The following is a 20,828-nucleotide window of genomic DNA, read 5'->3' on the forward strand; positions in this document are numbered from 1 at the left end:
TCCCAAGATTTGAAAAGGTGATGGCGTCCCACCTTTGGACCCGATGGCTTGGTTGGCTCTTTCCGTGTTTAAATGTTGTGGCGCAAGAAGAGTCGCTTTTGTGGTTATAAGAGGTTTAACAAGAAGCCACCCCATAACCAGAACTTTTGGGGGACGATCTCATGACATCGGAACGCCCCGTTTTTTTCAACTAACGTTTAATTCACGATTGAGCATGGAAGGGCGGCACCAACCAGCTGTTCTGTCCAATGGCAACCCACCTCCCCGGAAAGGCGTCTGATGCTCTGTGAAGGTCCGGTCTGCAACCAAAGCCTGTTTTTTTCGTTCCCTGCTGAGATCTTTACAGCCCTTTCAGCTTCAGTCGCGGGCATGTCGGTCGTGACAACCAAGAAGGAGTCCGAACTTTCCGGCCAGATCGAAGACTTCGTGATGCTTCTGAAAAGAGGCGGAAAGTTGCCGCGTTCAGGGGAGGTGGCCCGACGGACGGTGGGGCTGCTGCGGAAGATCGTGGCGAACGGGCGCTGGGACAATGCTGGTGAGCAAGCGGGGTAGGCACAGGCTTATATATATGCCCTCACGGGCTGCTGGATTCAGCTTCTTTCCCTCGATCCGGCTTTATCCCCGGCCCGGCATAAAACAGAAAACACGGCTAATTACTTTCCAAGACAGAAAAAGTGAAAATACTTCTTAAGTCTTAATTCAGTCGGTTTCTTTGATGCTCCTCTGTAATAGGTTCAGTCAGCGAAATACACTATTGTTTAAGCCCACTGCAAGGCATATAATTTTTCTTTCCACCTAGAAAAATTCAATTGCCATGGAAGTTTGATCTATAGAAAGGCTAATTGTAAAATTCCAGTGTTTTCTTTCTCCAATCCGTAAATGACGAAATGTATCTGTCAAAATATTCTCTGGTATTTGGAACTGAAGCTCTGAAGGTAGAGGAGTCATAAGTGACTTCATTGGCATGGATACATCCGTTTCTAAAGAGTTTCAAACTATGTGTCAATAAGGTATTTTGCAGAGATGAGGATGGACAACTTAAAGTCCACCCCAGGCACCTGATGTATCACCCATGTTTTCTTGAACGAGCTTGCAAAGTTTCCTTCCCCCTTTACTGAAGCATGGAAGAGATGGTGTTCTTAACGATGGTTTACCAAATTAATTTAGTTGCTTGGATATTTACACACTGAACTAATTAATCATATGGGTTGGGCTAGGTTAATTATAATGAACTGGCTAATTTGTGTTTAAAGATATTATGTGAATATAGCACCCTCAAAATATCCTTTCCATTTTAGTTTAAGAGGGAATTTAGGGAAAGATGACTGAAGAAATGATAAAATCTCAAAACAAAGGATATTGAATATAAGGTAAATACTATTCCCAGGCAGTGAAGGTAGCAAAGAAAGCTTATTCTTTTACTATCATAATGACTGCATAGAATAAATTTAAAAAAGTAGTTTAAAAAATATTTTTAGCTTTTGACATCTCCTGCAAACAGTGCTGATATCCATGAAGTTTCTACGATAAATAGTTCATAGTTAGGAGCCATTAATGTTATCTAATATTTAAAAAAACTGATATGGAAGTTTGTCAAAGTTGAATAAAACTTACTGAGGAGTATCTTGTGATAGATACTGCCAGTCAAAATGAAGAAGTTGTTGGTCAGTAGAAAACTGGTTTGGATATTGAAATTCAGTTTAATCTGGAAATAGGCCTGCTTTCACTTAAAGATAGCTTCATAGCTTAGAACACTCCTGAATTCTTTGCTATCCCTTGCCTCTAAATAGCAGTAGGAAAGACTGTATGCTCAGGATTACATTCAGTGCTTTTTTTCTAAAAAAAAAAAAAAGGTGACAGAACTCACACACGTCATACAACCCGCCTTGCCTACCCTACAAGGTTCCATCCCAAAAAGGTGCCGGAACTCCGTTCTGGGCATTCTATGAGAAAAAAAGCCCTGATTACATTTAACACAGTAGGTACAATTGGATTTAGTAGCAATTGTACCTAGGTTATTTCATATGTAAAACACCTCAGTACAAACTCTACTTGAAAAGAATATGGAATTTTTTAGTTACTGATACGTATTACCTGAATATTGATAGGCTTTCATGAGTGCCAGTTATCTCCTTGGCTCAATTCAAGCTTAGGGGCTGGCTATTTAACAAACTACTTGTTACATTGAATCAATGACTATATTAATAATTATTAATGTCTGATTATTAAAATCTGCAGGAGAAGGCTTTTTGAAAGATGTGTGCTCTTTTGCTCATATACGAGGAATATTCTATTTTAAGTACTTGTATTGACTCCTATAGTTTATAGAAAAGACAAAACTCCTTTTTAAAGTTTTATTTTTGGTTTTTAGTTATTGTATTATAAATATTTCCTGAATACTGCTTTAACAGAAATATGATATGAAAGTTAGTAATTCAATCTCCCATTGCATTTTGTTTGTTTGTTTATTTATCATATCTAGATAGCTGCCTATCTCACAAAAATGTGATTCTGGACTGCCACAATAAAAAGATTAAAAAATAGTAATATAAAAGACAGCAATTTAAATAAATTAATATTATAGTTTTTAAAAAGGCAAGGAGAGAATGACATATATTAACAATAGTGGCGCCATCTCAACAACTCACCATTCCCTGGGGGGCCCCAAGCCTGATGACATAGCTAAATCTTGAGGGACTTTAGAAAAGTTAAGAAAGATGGAAGCAGCCTGATATCTCATTATGCCCTGTAGTGTATAATCTTGACGTTGATTGGTTGATTAAAATTAGCAAGAATATTGTCTGGTTTAAACAAGCAAGTCATGGAAACTCTTATTTAGATAACTGCGTACACATAATGTCAAGTAATAGTATAAAAGCCCCATGTTAAAGGTTGATGATAAAAGGTCCAGTTAACTGAGAAGATAGAGGAATAGAATATAAGTTAAGTAAGTATGTAGGGGAAGAAATAAATTGAACTGTAGATATATAAGGAATTACCAGATGTATCTCCCTCTCATTTCAGGAGAACTAATGAACTTGATTCGTAAGGAAGGTAAGAGAATGAGTGCAGCCCAACCATCTGAGACCACTGTAGGTAACATGGTGAGACGAGTGTTGAAGATAATTCGTGAAGAATACAGCAGGTAAGTTTGCTTTAGCTTGTCCTATTTTCACTATTTTGGCACTCTCTGAGAAAATATTTTCTGTGTAATATTAATTTTGAAGAATCAAAATCAGCCTAACCTCATTTATGTTTCCTAATATTTTTAACTTCGATTGTACAAAGGAACTGTTCACATTTCTTTGTAGGTATACTTTTGCAATGTGCACCCTTGTAAGCTGTTAAACCTTCAAGTTATTTAAGTATGCACTACTTTCCATATGGTTCTTCCTGTATTAAAGCTGTTTTCTTAAGCCTATTTTGTTTGCTTGACAGTCTGTTCTATTAAACAATGAGCAATGTTCCTCCAAGAGACATGACTTTTAAAGTTCTTAAATCTTTTGAAGGAACCACACTAGCAAATAGTATAAGCTTCCATCAGGATTACATTTTCTCACTTTGGCTGGATTGAAATTATTTGTTCCACAGGCTTCGAGGACGTAGTGAGGAGAGTGACCAGCAAGAATCTCTGCACAAACTTCTGACCTCAGGAGGTCTCAGTGAAGATTTCAAGATCTGCTATCAGCCACTAAGGGCCAATATTATTGATGCCATTAGAGAGCTGCTGCTTGAACTTGGTAAGAGAAGCTGGTGGTAGAATAGGAGAAATTAGAAATTAGATAATTCCTAGTAAAATAAGATTTTTGAATTTACATCCTAGATTGCAGCATTGAGCTGCCTTCCAACCAGCAGAAAGATCTTTTCCATTTAAATGGGAATACAGTAGAAAGATTTTAGTGCTAGTTACATTTTAAACAATGCAAAGGCAGTATAGCCTGATTTGTAAACTGAACAATGCTAAGAAATAATTGCCTTGTATGGAACAACCCTTACAGTAAATATTTTGTCTATGCAATTTGAAGACATTAAGCAGGTTGTACATAAGTCTTTTCTCCAATTTTAATTGCAAAGACAAATTAAGTTGTGTAATGTAATATACATTAATCTGTTAAAAATCAACAGAATCTTACCTGATTTTAAATAAGATGTTGGCATATTGTAAAACAAAATACTAGCGTCCAAAATTTACATAATTTTCAAGAATGCTTATGCGTTTCAGTCTTAGAAAATAAATTATGGAATTCTGGCCAGCTGGGAATTCTGGGAGTTGAAATTCATACATGTTAAAGTTGCTAAGATTGAAAAATACTGATATAGAGCAATCCAGAGGTAGGTGGGTGGGTATTAAGATGACATGCATAGTCTGCATGTCAAAATATCTTTTAGGATTGGCCATGCTCAACCGAATGGGTTTTTAAAATGTGCAATATACCCAACAACTATTCTTTTAAAAAGTCTACATTATAATCTCAAAATTCTCTTGTGTCCATCAGAGTAAAAAAAAATTGCCTATACCTATCCTATGCATTCTGTCAGCAAATATTTAGGTGGTCTTTTAAAAATGTCTTTAAAACATTCTACTTTAGGCTTTTCCAACCAATTTTTATTACTATATTCCAGTTATTCATGACTACTGATTTTATCAATTGAGAATTCTAGGAAATATAGACTTATCTATTAAGTAAGTCTTCATAACCATCTCAGTTAGATTAGAGATTTATGTATAGGAAATTATGAGAAATGTTGATTGATGTCTTCCAGGCAAATTTGTGTTGTGTCTGTCTCTTCTCTCATGACTCGATTTCTTTTCCTTGTAGAGAGCACTACCGAAAATATTTCCACCCAGGCTTTGGAACACATCCACTCCAATGAGGTGATTATGACTATTGGTTATTCACGCACAGTGGAGGCTTTCCTGAAAGAGGCAGCACGTAAAAGGAAATTCCATGTCATTGTGGCTGAATGTGCACCCTTTTGCCAGGTAAAGGCTTGTTTTGTGACAACTTCTTTGCTCTTGTTTGGTGTTAATGCTTAACATGGAACATCATTTTAAATAAAAATATACTATGATAAAATGTGTAGACTTGGTGAAGTGGAAATGCACTGTTGCTTACACAATTAAAAATTACCCAGCCAGATATCTCACTGCATTTCCTTTCTTTTGCTGAACTTACTGGAATTGTTTGTGTGGCCTAGCTTGATAATATGCATTTAAGAAGCTTCAGAATGCGTAGCTCACAATGTTTACTTGTTGTATCTCCCCAAATATTAATCTTTCCACATCTTTTTTTTCCTTGCAGGGCCATGAAATGGCTGTCAGTTTGTCTAAAGAGAATATAGAAACCACAGTCATGAGTGATGCTGCCATCTTTGCTGTCATGTCTCGAGTCAACAAGGTGGGCTTCTTGGAGTTGAGTTTGCCTCTTTAGAATTGACATGTTTTCTTGTTGCTGAATCATAGACTTTCATATGTGTATCTTGCACATTGTACTGTTGGTGATTCAGTATCATACCAATTGTATCTTTATCCAGATTTCTTTTTACAGGTGGTCTTCAACTTCTGGCCAGTTGCTTAGCAACCATTCAAAGTTTCGATAGCCACACACACATATCCCATGGTCACGTGGTTGCATTTTGGACTCTTGGCAACCAACTGACATTTATGACTGTTTGCAGCATCCCGCAGTCATGTGACCACAATTTACCATGTTTTTTCTGTCAACCAACATTTAGATTATGATGTAGAAAAAGAATATTTATTAATCTTATGTAGATTAATTTTTATTTTGTTATGACAAGCAGTTTTCATTGTCCCCTTGTATTTTGCAGGTTATCATTGGAACAAAAACCATTTTGGCCAATGGCGCATTAATAGCTGTCAGTGGAACTCATACTCTGGCATTAGCAGCCAAACACCATTCTACCCCTCTCATTGTCTGTGCACCCATGTTCAAACTCACACCACAGGCAAGTGCAGTGATTTTTGAACGGTGTCTTTGGTTCAGAGAAATACAAAAGTGCCAGCGTGATGATGTAAAGATAAATAAGAATGCACTGGAAAAATGGGATCCTGCTAGTGGTCTGCAAGCAAGCGGTGTACTTTTCGGAGAAGAATCTGAGTCAGTGAAACGATGAGCCGTATGATGTATTTTTCTAACATAATTTATGGCACACAGCAGGGATTCTCAAACAGTGGTTGTGATCTCCCCATCCCCCATCCCATCCCCACAAGTTGCTAGCAATTTACAAGGTGGGACTGCTACTTTTAAAACGCTGATCAGTCCTTTGGAAGCAAAGTAGGAGTACTATCAAAACTTTCTTCAGGTTTAACTGAAATTGACAAAATGCTTGCTCAGTTAAAGTGAGGAACAAAACCCTGGGTAAGTTCTGAGAAATGGTTAAATCTTTGGATCTAACCATCTATCAAAAACAGTGGGCAATCAAAACAGGTTTTTGAATTCATTTATTTTGTTAGTTTTATTTACAGTAGGATTATAGAGAAATATTTCTCATTTGAGGGGATTGTGGTGTAATGAAGTTTGAGGTCCCCTAACCTATGTTACAGAGCAGGGTAATATTCAGTAGATGAGATTATGTCTAATCCTTCTGTCTCTTGCTGTTCTCACTTTCAGTTTCTTAATGAAGAGGATTCATTCCACAAGTTTGTCTCTCCACAGGAAGTATTGCCTTTTACAGAAGGTAAATTCTTTGTTACTTGAGACGTATGGAGAAATATTAATTTTATCACTTAAGAGAGCACAAAATGTGGATTCTGGCCCTGTTCAGTTTTTCTTAGTGTGATCCCCATCTAATTTGTGTAAAATTAGTCAGCCTTCAGATTGGAGGCCCTTGCTTACAACTTGGAATTTAGGATATGAGCCGTGTTTGTGCAGTGATTAGAATGCAGTACTGCAGGCTATTTCTGCCGGCTGCCAGCTGTAGCAGTTCGATTCTCACCGGCTCAAGGTTGACTCAGCCTTCCATCTTTCTAAGGTCGGTAAAATGAGCACCCAGATTGTTGGGGGCAATAGGCTGAGTCTGTAAACCGCTTAGAGAGGGCTGTAAAGCACTGTGAAGCGGTATATAGTCTTAAGTACTATTGCTATATGTAGCATCCAACCTTTTCTAATGAAAATTCTCATCATGGAACCACTCTGGCAGCTAGACTATATGAACAAATTAGCTAGATGGAACTACCAGTTGCCATGTTTTCATTGGTGCTTATGCTCCAACACTTGTTGTTTCCTTCTGTAAATCAGTGGGAGGGAAAATACCTATGCTAGTCTGAGGGGCTGGTAGATATTCCATCTAGTCTCAGAACTTCAAGGCAAAATAGAAGTTTTAGGTAAGCAGTCTCCCCTCTCCTAGCAAAGTCTTGTTTTAAGGGAGAAGACCAACACACATAGATTTATGCCTGTAACTAAGTTCTCAGTTGAATGCATTTACATTGAAAGTAGGTTTTTAAACTATTTTTCAGTGGTTTCAATGGACCTAAGTGCAAATAATTTACTCTAAATAATATGAGAGTAAATTGATTTTTACTCTGGGTTTTTATAACTGCTGGTCACCCAATCTCTCTTTTTGCGTTATTGGTCATTTTTCAATCATGTAAATCTTTTTCTTTCAGGAGAGATTCTATCAAAGGTCAATGTTTACTGTCCAGTTTTTGACTACGTTCCTCCAGAACTTATCACACTCTTCATTTCAAACATTGGAGGCAATGCTCCTTCTTATATCTATCGTCTTATGAGCGAACTTTATCATCCTGATGATCGTGAACTTTGAAACTTTGCATTATGGGCTTAATTTATTTCAGCATAAATGGGTGATATAACAAATACCAATATTTTCATTGGGGAAATAAATAAACTACAGAAAATGAAAGTGTTTCTTCAAAAGCATTTTTTTTAACTGCACTATCTCTATCGGCATGAGAATTCCTTGTGTTCTAGGTTTCTTCCAATAACTTTATTAGTAATATCCCACAACATTCTAAAGTCTTCATAAGCCAGTGCCATACTAATTCAGGAATAGCCAATTTAAAGTCCCCCAGGTACTTTGGATTTCAGTTCCCATAAACATCTGCTTTTATGGTCAGTGACAAAGAATTGTGAGAACTGTACTCTAGTTTAAAACATTTGGATATCAGAATTGCTTATCTTTGACGTCATGAAAGAAGGCATTGCTCTTAAATAGTTGAGAAAGGTTCTCTATAATATATACAGTAGAAAAAGCTTCAAAAAGGAGATAGAAAACCGACTAAATATGAAATGGTAGTTACATTGCTTCTTAACCTATAGCATAGGAGCCTGTTCCCACTTTTGTTTCATCTAGAGTTAATAGATAGGTAATCTATGCTGCATGTTAGCAATAGCAAAATGATGGAAGCCTGTTTTTAAATAGTAATTTGTTAAAAAAAAGTACAAGCTGCACTAGAAATTTAGCTCCCTTTATGAATTGATACAAAATACGAGAATTATTGCTTAAGTCAGAATTTTGCTGAACTTACTGCAAATATGTGAAACTACTTTGGTAAAAAGAGGCAAGGATTCATTATTTTTAAAAAAATAAGACTTTTTTTTCAAATTACCAAAATAGTTCCAGTGCACATGAAATTACTCCATATTCCACAAGAGAACAGATTTTTGGCTCCCACACAGATGTTCCAAAGTATTAGACTGCTTTCCAAATATTGAATTTTCATCTTCCATAATACCAGGGAATTCATAGTACAAAAATGAGAGTTTAGATAGCATCTGTATTCATAGAACTGCTGAGGCTTCAACTTCAAAAGTAGATTCTTTTTCTTTTCCAAAAAGCTTCCAGGCTTTAACCATTTTTCTTAATTTGGCCAGATTAGGTTTTGGCTGTAAGGGAAAAAAAATGCCAATGATTTAGTGACAATAATTAATTAAGAGAATGACCCAGACAATCCTCTATTAATAATTGGCATTCGGATTAACAAATGTTCAAATTTGTTGCATATTATTTGGCATGAAATACAGCAGGGATCAAAAACTTGCAGGTTATATATGACCTTCCTAAGTCTTTCTGTGATTTCTCCAGAATTTACCCTTAAATTGCTGTCAACTCTGCAGGATCCATAATGCAGTTTGCTGCTGAATTTTGATGGTAAACAACTGCGCAGTTTGAGAAACTATAAGTCCTAGGGATAGAGTTTGATTTAAGGACCTTTTTACCTTTACATTTTCAAAGAATGCAGGCACAAAAATAGGAAAAGCAGCTATCTATTGACATGAATCACATTGTCTTTCCTATGGCTATAATCCCTCGGGACACAAGATCTTTGGGCAATATCACACTTTGACATTCTTTCAATTGCATCTTACAGATTAAAAGAAGACAAAGTTCTTCAGCTGACGTTAAATATCTTAGAACATTCAACTGCAAGAAGGGATTTTATTCATTTTTATTTACTTATTTAAACAATGTATAGAGTCGCCCATCTCACAGCCATGATTCTATTTAACCAAGGCCCATTGTAGATGAAACTGACACACAGTTTCAGCAGTGAAGAGTCAACACAATGTGCATCTTACATGCTCTGTGGCTTACCTGACTTTCCTGCTGCAAATGATCCACATCTGCAAGAGGCAACATGGAAGGTCTCCCATGAGCACACTGGAAAGGCAGTTGACAACATGACAAAGAAGCCATAAGATGGCAACTTTCATCTAAAGTCAAGCTGTCGTTGAATTTAATAGCACCTAAAAAGAATGAAGAGTAGGAGAGTTTTGTGGTGAAATATTTATTTCATCTTTTTTCCAAAAACTATTTTTTTATTTTTCTAAAACAATTTATTTCCTCATTTTTTTGAAAAAAAGGTATTTTTTTTCAGAACAATTGATTTCCTCTTTTTTCCTTTTCCTTTTCCCCCCCCAAAACAAGTCACGTAGTTATGACCATTCATTTAATAACTTTTTAAAGTTACGATGGTGCTAAAAATTATTTATGACCAGTCATAATACAAGTATTTACAAGTATTTACAAGTATTGCAGCGTGGTTGCATGATCAAAATTCAGGTGCTTGGCAACTGGTATGTATTTATTATGGTTGCAGCATCCCAGAGTCATGTAATTGCCATTTGTGTTAATTACAGGGGGTTTCTGACAAGCAAAGTCAATGGAGGAAGCCTGGTGTATCACTTAAAGATCATGTCAAAAAATGTAGTAAAATCAGTCATGATTCTGTACTTAGTGATGGAAATTCCAGTCCTAATTATGGTTGTAAATTGAGAATTACCTGTGTATGGGGGGAGGTTGTGGATAATACAGTAAAGGGGTACTTGCAATATAGATTTCTGATTGCTAATGATGAATTAAAGGTCCAGTTTCATTTAGAATTTTAGCTTTGATTTAATTAGAATGCTTTTTTTCAGAAGAAAATAGTGTTTTGTTTTGGGATTTTGTGGTAAGGGGCCCTCAAAGGCTGAATACTAGAGGCAACTAGAGGATAAAGAAAAGAACGGAGCAGAATTCTATAATAAAAAAGTTATTGAACATTTTTTTGCCAATGTTTTTGAGCACATAGACAAACTTCTTGATAAAATGAACAAATGTTTTAATGAAGTTATAGAACAAGCTTTAACTGATAATTCTGAAATTAGTTTGAAGAGAGATTTAACTGTGATAAGCAGTGATATGGAGAAAGATATGGACATATAGTGCATACTGATGATTTATTCCCCAAAGGAGATGTACCAAGAAATGTATTTGGATAATTTTTTCTTACTAGATATATAAAATAATTTTGTTAAGGTCTAGAAAGATTTCATGGAGACAGACACATGAAAGGATAAATATTGAAAGACTTGTGACTAGAAGAACAGATGAAAAGAAAACTAGTTCTGGGCCTTTTTCTGAGGGGATTAAAAAGTGAGACCCTGAAAAATTCAGGGAAGATATATAAAGTTGATTTATTCTATTTGGCTAAAAGAGGGAAATAGTTATAAAGATGGCTTATTCTAAAAGGCTAAAAAAAGAAAACAGTTATATCCTGTTTCCCTTATTGGACTTTTGCTAGCAAGGAATGACTGACATAGTTTACATTTGCTTTTATTTATTTCATTTATAATTCCTCATAAAAATATTTGAAAAAATACTACATTGCAAAAAGAAATAAAAGATTAAAAAACCCAAATATTGTATTTGTGCAAATGCATCTGCTAGATCGTTAACCACTCTGGTTCTATGAACACAACCAGTGGGAAACTAAGATATCTATGTAACCTGCTGAAACTGTAACATATACTTTAGGGCTGGCCTAGGTTTCCTCCCATACTGGGGACAGCCATTTGATCCAATGGATGTCTCTCTGGACTTCTCACTGTATTGCTGCTCATCCCACAAGCCGCCCACCATCTTTTGTTTGGTTCTTCCGCAATCAGACGTTTTCACTGGCAAAAACAGCTTTCTGATTAGCAAAATGGGACAAGGAAGAAAATTATGTTGGATTTATCCTTCTGAAATTTCTGGCATCCTATAGCCTCAGATTACAAATTGGAATAAGCCATTTTGGTGGCATCATCTTTTGGCAGCTTCTCTGCTAAATTAGAGAATATATATCCATATACAGGCAAAGAAGGAAGCCGAATGCTGGCTTGGGACCAGCATGCAGAGCTTCCTTCCCCTGCAAGAATTCCTCCATGAAGAATCGGCTGTAATGTCTTTCATTTGCTAGAAAATCAAATGATCAAATTCCAGTTCAAATCATCAGGGATTTTGTCAGGGGCACTTGGGAAAATTATACCCTGGTGAGTCCTGGGTGGGAATCAGAGAAGGCTCCAAGTGCAGGTGATAAAGGCTGGTTCTGTTTGCCTCCGGATTCAGAATTATTCAGAAAATTGACATATATCTAAAGCATAGCCAATGTGTAAATTATGTCCCAAATTCTTCAGCAAGAAAAATAATGGATCGCTGTTGTTCTCTTTTACGGCTGACTTTTCAGTGATAGCATGTTTGCTTCAGAACAAAAAGGCATAAAAATATTTTCCTTACCATGGCAGGCCTGGGAAGCTAGCACTTTCAGAATGGTTAATGGTAATGTCGCTTGTGCCCCACCAGTTGTCTGTAGTAACTGAAAACAGAAGGATATTACTTGATTTTCTAAAAATGTTTAAGAACGAAAAGTACTAGTAGTCAGATAGGATGAGAACTACAAATTACAACCTGTAGCCTTTGAAAACCTTAGCTATAGTGCCAGAATGCCAAAAGCTGCTGCTAAATTTTATTTTATTTTTTATTTTTTCATACGATAGAAGAAGAAAATAATGGGAAGTATTTAATTAAACTGTACTTAAATGTACTAATTTGAGTTTAATAATATTATATATAATTTTAATATACCTAAATTAAATTTATTGTCCTAGATATATCAACTTATTTCCAGCATGTTATTCAGAAACTCTTGAGGTAAAAAGGTTGCACATGTTATTACTGATCTGGAGTCATGTTCAAACAGATGAATTTGATACAACTTTTTATTCCTGATGCTGATTTTGCAATTGTTTTCCTCTATAATTATTCACATTATAAAATGAGAATCAGCTTGCATGAACCAATTCACTGATTACTTTTTTAATGGTATATATAAATGTAAGTCTGTTCTCAAATCTTCACAACAAAATAATAATCCGTGTGGAACATGCCATGGTTTTTCAAGTCACTTATAGAAATTCCCTTTGACGGCAAATAAAGATGGATTCCCTAGTTAAATAATTAAATTATTCTGGAAAATTCTTGCTCTCTGGATATGCTTTTTTATACTAAGCAACATAATGAATAAGCGAATTCAAGTGCCTATTTTGGCTACTGATGAAAACAGGAACCTACCAAAATTGTATAGAAAATCAAATGTAGTACATGTTCTCATTTTAAATTTAATTAGTAAAACATTTCCATCTCATAGCATTCTTAAAGTACATACATATATTATCTTCCAAAGACCATACCTCAATTTGTTCTTGAATTAACTCCTGAAAAAATATAAACAAGATATAATGTCAGAATTCAGTTTCTGTTTCATGTTCACAAAGAAATGTTATCATCTAAAAAAAGATTATCAAATAATAATAACAGAAATATCAGAATACAATGATATATACTTTAAATTTTAAAAAATACAAGTTCTCAGTGAATTCTTTGTAAAAGCCACTATTATCAGAAACTGAGTATATATTTTTTCCAAAGTAAACACAGTAATTGTTTGGAAATATACACATAAACCAACTGGAGGGGAAAATAGCTCATAGCTCACTTCTTTATTAGAAAAGCTACAATCAGGACCAACTCAGAAGTACCAGGGTTATTCTGATTAACAATGAAGACTTCAAGACAATTCTTGAAAGTGCTTTTCTATCTTTTTTTTTTTGAGCCAAACAACTAAAAACCTAAAAAAACCCCAAATGGTTGAACAGCTTTTTCAAAGACCAGATATGCTGCAAGAGAACATCTGATTTCCACAGATCATCCTGGCCCAGAATTGCTAATCGTAACTTTAGTCTAAAACAAAAGCAATTAAAAGCATAAGTTTTCTCACTCTACGTGTTATCTTACATTTTCAGGATTTTATCCAGATTTCTAGCGTAAAAGTAAAATATTGAACAATTGGAAGATACATTTTTATGTAGCTAGAAATTCCAAAATTTGTGCTGAATAATGAATTAGGGCAAGCATCATATAATACTACATTCACACCTCACCTGCACAATTCTCTTAGTCACAGTATGCCTTCCACGGCGCAATTCATTAGCCTCTCTCTCCACAAAACACAGTGGCACTTTGCCAACAAGAATCTGAGAGAGATTGTTTTTTGGAAACAGCAATTCAAGGCCTAAGTTCTCCAGACTTTTATGACAGCACCTGCACAGTTAAACAAAAATTCTAAAGATCAGCCTCTAATACTTTAGTTCTCTTCCAGTGTTGAAACTCCTGAACTACAAATTACTTCAAATTTCAAATTTATAAAGACCAATCACTTCTTGAGTCAAAGTTTGTGGAGAGACTATTATAGACCATTTACTCATTGGTCAGTTCAGCAATACAATTATGTTCTTTATTTTATAGGATCTTATCCAATTCAGATTATTTTTAATTCAATTCAGAAGACTAAGTTTTAATATAACAATTTCACAATAAAAGTCTAATCTGAAAGCACCCTTATTTTTTAAAGGAACAGTCAATATGTTGGATGCTCTGAGTAGTACTAACCACAAGAGTCTTCTCTGATCCTCTGTTACTTCAATCTCCAATGGGGGACACAAAGTGGAAGCCAATAATTTCTTCTTGCCCAGTGCTTCATGTTGCTTGTCATAGGAATCTAATAATAAACCAACAAAACCATTGTTCATGATGATTGGAAGACAGTATATATTCACTAAGAAACTAAATATTATTCTACCCAGCAACTGAAAGGCAACCTATACTACGCTATTAAAGAAGAAATATTATTTATCCTTGGCAGCAATCTTGTTAATGTTACATGTTAATGTTAATGTAACTGCCTACAGTAACCAAGGCCATTCTAAGAGATATCAATTATTATAAGATTTCCATCAAAAAATTATCATCCCTGAAATAATAAACTGTTGTAACTATAAATGACTCCATTTAAAACCTATAATATACACTTCTTACATCCCAAAGAGTTTTTCCCATTCTTGGCTAATTATTACTGCCAGGCCACAGCCAGAAAGTTTTCTCTTGGACTCTTCATTTTAAGAAATTCATAGCTGTTATTGATATGGAGGTCAATGAACTATTATAAATTACAAGACTTGCTGCTATCTTTCATAACTATGATCAGGTTCTTGTAAAGCTCAAAAATGTCATTCTCCACAGTAGACAAAATGGAAATTATTCATATTCTACTAAAATATTTACAGAACCTACAATAAAGTCTATATAGTAATTCCTAATCAGCAGTGATAATTAAATTAATATATATTTATTATTAATGTACATTTGTGTCTCAATAAATTTGATTTTTCAGCTTCCAGCTTATTTTATCAGCTGTAAAAATATTTTCTTTGACCATCGGAAGCTATACCTGTGATAAGTTGCTCAAGACGGACACGCTCATGGGCTGCATGCTGATCCACAAGTACAAGAAGATTCCCATCTAGAGCCATAAAAATAGTGTCTTCATCATCTTAACACCTAACACCAGTTCTAAATTTAACCTCACTTTATCCTCAGCTTGTGAGGTAGGTTAGAATGTAGAACAGCAATTGGATCAAGCTTATATGCGAAGCTTTTCAAACAAATAGAAATTTGAGCTGGAAATCTTTCAGTTCAGCTTCTATCTTCCTTTGAGGGAACAGAACAATTGCAAGAAAATGTTTTGGAGCTCACCTAATTATATTATTTCAACTAAGATTGAAACTCTTGAATTGATATTACCAATGAAGTCAAATTATAAACATTGTTCTGCCACACATCATAACCCAATGTGTGTAGTTATTTTCCAGTTAATATTGTACTGAATAGATACATATACATATAGGATGTAGCAATTCAATATTACAATCTGTATAAAAGAGTTGCTCGAAGTTAGGCAGCATATACATTTAATAAAGCATTATTATTAGATTTTCCAGTTTTATTTTTTTAAACTCTATTCAATGAATAAATTGGGATGATTTAAAATGGTTAGGAAACAACATGCAAGATTTTGTTCAATTGGTTTTTTCTCGCAGTTAATTATCTCATGTATAAGTAAATTTTAAAACACGTTTTAAATTTTACAGAAAGTTCAAATATTTCTTTTATAAGAAGAAATTGCATTTTTACCTGCACGTTCATTCTCTTCTTCCCTAGTATTCATTAAACACGCAATAAATTTATTGTCCACTTGATTAAGAACCTATACATTATTCAAAAATAAGAACAGTTTTTAAAAACAGAATAATTCTATAGCATAAATGAAAAGACGTGATTTCATTAGATGTTGACATTGTTAACATGCATCTGTAAATTTCTATTTGCTAACAGTACCACTGTTTTACCATAGATTGCTACAACCCAGAATAAATGTATATTGTACAAATGTTCTCTTTCAAGTGATAATTGCAACGCTACTATTTACATAGATACTAACACATTTACCTGCAGAGAATCAATCATCTTTTTAGTGAATCGATAAGGATAGAGAATGTTATGTATTTTCACAGCAAGGGTATCTGCCTGCCCACTGCTAACATCCAGAGCAACCTGTAAGATAAATAATCACTTCTTAGGATTGTTACTAGATAAACAAATGGTAGACTATAAAATAATATCCCCACTTTAGTATCAACCTATTTGATATAGATATAAAAAGTAAATAAAACTATAGTGCACTATATAGTAATTAGGTATCACTCTACAAACAGAATGCAAAGATTCTTAACTGCGTTTGAGGGTCAGAATTAATTATCCTTAATAATAATCCAATTATCCTGGCTCAGGCTAATGGTGATGATCACAATTTATTCCCGGTTCTAGAGTCTGATTTGGGAAACAAGCTCCACTCTTGCTAGGAATATTCTCCTTGTAACAATTTAAAAAATAACTTCCCTCTTAGAAGTAAATGTTTCCTTTTTTAAATACAAAACTGGTTGTGACTCAGCCACTACAATTTTACCAAGCCTCTGTTTTCTCCCTTCTGGATGCTCAACAAATTAAATCCCTCTAAGTCATAGATGCCCATCCATTCTGTGGCTCTTCAGAATATCTTCTGGAGAACTCAGAATCACAAAAATTACAAATCACGAAGAGGTTGGTTTTGGGAAATCTAATGAGTGAAATGAATGTATCAGGTATTGCAGCATTTTAGACACACACTATTCTTTAAAGCAGTGGTTCTCAACCTTTTTAATGCCACGACCCCAACCGGTCGTAAGTCGAGGACTAAACCGGTCGTAAGTCGAGGACTAAACTGGTCGTAAGTCGAGGACTAAACTGGTCGTAAGTCGAGGACTAAACCGGTCGTAAGTCGAGGACTAAACCGGTCGTAAGTCGAGGACTACCCAACCGGTCGTAAGTCGAGGACTTTCCCTGCCCGGGAGCGCCGCACATGCGTGGTTCCGCCCCCTGCGCCGGCCGAGGCGTAGCTGGCAAGCGGCAGAGATGGAGCAGGCCGACCACCAGATGGCCCAGCTCAAGGGAGGTAAGGAACCCGCCGGAAAAGGGGGAAAAAATGGCGGACAGCCTTGCTTGGCGACCCCCGTGAAATGGTCGATCGACCCCAAATGGGGTCACGACCCATAGGTTGAGAACCACTGCTTTAAAGGGATACACCAAAAACAATGGGTCATTTTTTTCCGGGGTGGGGGCAGGGAATTAGAGGACAAATGAATACCTTAGAGCCATTATTTAATCCTTTCTTCAATAAACAAGAATAATGTTTTTAATTATATGGCCCTTGGCTGCAAGAATCCCTGCTAAAGCATCGCCACTTTAGACAAACTATACAGACAGGCTCAAGGCCAAGGTAAAGAGGCTACCTTTATAGCATACATAGTGTCAGAATGCAGGAAGAGAAGCAGGCAGTAAGGAAAGAAGATGCTACTATGTCCAAATGATATTATTCAAGAAATAACAGATGTGGAACAAATTTTGTCTGCCAAGACAGAGATAGTATCAAAAGTGGATTTACAAATGAAAGACAAGATATCAACCTGGAAAATGATTATTTACTGAATATACAAAAGAAACAGACTGATGCTGTAAAAATCAAAAGGGAAATACAAATGGCAAACCAAGAGAATAATCTGTATAATTTTTTCTTATTGGTTTTACAAAAGAGGCTTGTTAAAGCATTGAAGACATGTGTGTGATGGGACAAAAAAATCAAACCATTCAACAATTTTTGAATGAACTAAAACGTAAGACTGTTAGAAGTAAAAGGAAGAAATATAAAATTAGTTTATTTGCTCTGGATTAAAAAAAGATACATATTATAAAATTAGCATGTGATCTGACACTTATAATATGTGGCTACTAACTTCTGGCTCCATTCTTCAAAAATCTTCTTTTATATTTTCAGTGTTACAGTGTTTGCTTCATTTTGTTAATTCTCAGTAAAAAAAACCAAGCTTATATTTTTCTTCACTTAGGAGCTTTAATTTCCTTTACCGTCCAATTTCTAAAATCAACCTTTACTTATCTTTGTTTGTTCTTAAAACAACCAAAACAAATTTGTTTCTCACTAGAAGCTGATTATTCTTCATAATCAACTCCCAAAGCATATAGTAAAAATCAATATTCCAAATTTATCTGGTCCCTTAATCTATTTACAACTTTCTTAGATCAAAACCTTATTTAGCTTTTTGCTGTTTATTTCAAATTCTTTCCATTCTTAGGCTTATAATTACAGTATTTTTTTGTTTTGTTCAGAGTTACAGACAAATTCAACAAATTAAAACTTTTCAAACTAATCACTCCAAAGATCAGTAATAACTTTAAGATAGGGCACCTTTTTTGGATGGAACCTTGTAGGGTAGGCAAGGCGGGTTGTATGACATGTGTGAGAGTTCAGGCACCTTTTTTTTTTTTTTTTTTTTTTACAAAAAAAGGACTGGAGATAGTTAATAGTGTTATAGTTCCAAAAGTGCTTAGAAAGTAAGATTTGCAAAGTTAGTTTCATTTAAAAGGGTCTTCCATAATTGAGAACAAGATGGCTGATCCTACTGTCTCTCTGTGCTCACAGAAAATCACTGTCCTATGGTTTCCTCACAAACAGCAGCCATCTGAGCCATGTGGGCAATCTCCCATTTTCTCTTTATCCAGGGAGATTCCATGGAACAGGTCTTCAGTTCGTCATATCTTCCCCAGAAATCACAATTTACTTGCCAATAATATGAAAATGCTTTGCCACTGCATTCTTCCAAAATGTTTCTTCTCCCTTGAATTCCCAGTTGAGCCTACAGCCCTAGAACCTCCTGTTAATCTCTCTTTCAAGTGCAGACTTCTGTTGTTTTGTTTTGTTTTGTTTTGTTTTGTTTTGTTTTGTTTAACTCAGCCAAGTTCAAATAGGAAGTAATGTATTTACAATATGTGTGTAGCCTTACAGAATTAGCACACAGCCTTAAGGTTTCCATATACAGCTAGGGACCATACCCTACCCATCTATTTAATTGCCAGAATGGATTGAAAAAATTTGGAGAGAGCTCCACAGTTATTTTAGGATACACATGGGTCTTATAATAATCTAGTAATCAAGTAAATTGGGAAAACACTTTTTGAAAAATTACAAATAAAACTAATTATAAACTTTAAAATAGTAAATTTTAACAACATAATGTATCATAGATACAACACTAAAAATAAGAATCTGGGGTTTTATTTGTGACCATGTTACATACATTTTCCTCTACTTTTGAATTGCTTTGAACAATGAATACGTGGTTTAAAACCTACACCAGTAAATAATAAAATGGGTAAGTTTAATCAGTTCTAAAATTATAATATAAAATACAAGTAATTCTGAACAAATAATAGCTTTCTCTGCTGTCAATCCTGCCTTTTGGAATATCTTGTGCCCCCCCCCCTCACAATTGAGGTTGGCTTCAACCCTCCTGACCTTAAAGAGTTTAAAGACCTGACTCTGCCAGTTGGCCTGAGTCTCCAGTGGGGACGGCTTCACATTGGGGGTGGTTGATAGATTAACAATAGATCTCCCCTCCCCTCCATCCGATTCCGTCCCTATCTTTAAGTTAGGATTGAGTAATTATATTTTTATAGTATTTTATTTGTATTGTCTACAGGTTTTGTAGTTTTATCCTTTTTAATATTGAAAGGCACCCAGAGTTACTTTGTGGTAAGATGGGTCACCCAAAAAATAAAATAAATAAATAAATAAGTGCTACATAATATCACTTACCTCTGGATATTGAGCAAACACAGGATTGTCCCACTCTGAAAGCAGACCCTGAAGAGATTCTTCTTGTGTATCTAAGGGAAAAGATAACATGCAATCTTGAAATTATAAGAATTATATCATGTTTGACATGTATATATATATATTAAAATAAATTATTCCAAATGAAAAACTAACTATGTGCAAGAAAAAAAGTATGCCTGCTATCAAGGAACAAATACAATATGATATATCATATATAATGTAAGGTTTTAATCTGTGTTTGTTTGTGTGTCTGTGCATACTTATATACATACATACATACATACATACATACATACATACATACACAAAAACACAGATTAAAACCTTACATTTTGTACTAAACACATTCTGATTCTTTTTCCAATCTAGTGTACAATTTAGTACACAATACAAGTATTCTGTTATAAAAGAATGTTTGAAGTCATTGCCTCCTTTATTTCAACTGGAAACATACTAATAAAGTAGCAGAACAATTGTTCAATATTTTTGGCTGATAAAGATCTGAAAAATTAAACCTGTTTCCAGAACAAAACAATTAAAACAGACTGAGTCATTCATTTTCAAACCACTGACACTGTTTACATAGAACTGAACACTTCACATTATCCACAGTAATACAGCAGATGACTTCGAGTCTAGAAAAGCTATTTCCAATTATACACATCATGTGATTCATACAGGTTAATTGTTAATAGATCTCAAATTATACCAAGTTTCTGTTGGAACAGTTGCAGAATTATTTGGTTTTTTATTCTTTAACATAGTATTTTATGCCCTAGTAAACTTGGCCTACCTCTGTAATCCTGACTTTCCAAGCTCCTCTCTTTCTGTGATTTTGGAAGGAAGGGCACAATAAGCTCACTTCGAAAGGGATGGCTCCTGCACTGAAACCCTAAATATTTAACAGGTTACTTCGATATGT

General features: G+C 35.0%; 2 protein-coding genes across 2 annotated transcripts in view; one reads left to right on the forward strand and one right to left on the reverse strand.

The window, feature by feature from the left end:
• Positions 1 to 369: 369 nt before the first annotated feature.
• EIF2B2 (eukaryotic translation initiation factor 2B subunit beta) lies at positions 370 to 8,405 on the forward strand. Its single transcript, XM_015822215.1, has 8 exons — positions 370 to 535; positions 3,025 to 3,145; positions 3,592 to 3,740; positions 4,821 to 4,984; positions 5,304 to 5,399; positions 5,833 to 5,970; positions 6,636 to 6,702; positions 7,631 to 8,405. Exons 1-8 carry the CDS (start codon positions 370 to 372, stop codon positions 7,786 to 7,788), a joined length of 1,059 nt encoding a protein of 352 aa, XP_015677701.1. The 3' UTR covers positions 7,789 to 8,405.
• A 22-nt stretch (positions 8,406 to 8,427) lies between these two features.
• Positions 8,428 to 20,828, reverse strand: part of MLH3 (mutL homolog 3) — a 21,414-nt gene continuing 9,013 nt past the window's right edge. Inside the window, exons 3-13 of the mRNA XM_015822216.1 lie at positions 20,700 to 20,798; positions 19,886 to 19,956; positions 16,129 to 16,233; positions 15,814 to 15,886; positions 15,071 to 15,142; positions 14,233 to 14,341; positions 13,725 to 13,884; positions 12,975 to 12,998; positions 12,022 to 12,100; positions 9,580 to 9,731; positions 8,428 to 8,870 (exon numbers count right to left, since the gene is read on the reverse strand). Coding sequence (XP_015677702.1) covers positions 8,766 to 8,870; positions 9,580 to 9,731; positions 12,022 to 12,100; positions 12,975 to 12,998; positions 13,725 to 13,884; positions 14,233 to 14,341; positions 15,071 to 15,142; positions 15,814 to 15,886; positions 16,129 to 16,233; positions 19,886 to 19,956; positions 20,700 to 20,798 — 1,049 coding nt within the window. The 3' untranslated portion in view covers positions 8,428 to 8,765. The remainder of the gene's footprint in view (positions 8,871 to 9,579; positions 9,732 to 12,021; positions 12,101 to 12,974; positions 12,999 to 13,724; positions 13,885 to 14,232; positions 14,342 to 15,070; positions 15,143 to 15,813; positions 15,887 to 16,128; positions 16,234 to 19,885; positions 19,957 to 20,699; positions 20,799 to 20,828) is intronic.

This window comes from Protobothrops mucrosquamatus, unplaced genomic scaffold (assembly GCF_001527695.2).
Source record: "Protobothrops mucrosquamatus isolate PMUCROS unplaced genomic scaffold, P.Mucros_1.0 scaffold1498, whole genome shotgun sequence".
Taxonomy (NCBI): domain Eukaryota; kingdom Metazoa; phylum Chordata; class Lepidosauria; order Squamata; family Viperidae; genus Protobothrops; species Protobothrops mucrosquamatus.

Bases quoted from the DNA above. Each gene is read 5' to 3' on its own strand.
- EIF2B2 (XM_015822215.1), top strand. From the start codon at position 370: ATGTCGGTCGTGACAACCAAGAAGGAGTCCGAACTTTCCGGCCAGATC. The intron at 3,146-3,591 runs GTAAGTTTGCTT...TTTGTTCCACAG, and splicing joins ATTCGTGAAGAATACAGCAG to GCTTCGAGGACGTAGTGAGG. The intron at 6,703-7,630 runs GTAAATTCTTTG...TTTTTCTTTCAG, and splicing joins AGTATTGCCTTTTACAGAAG to GAGAGATTCTATCAAAGGTC.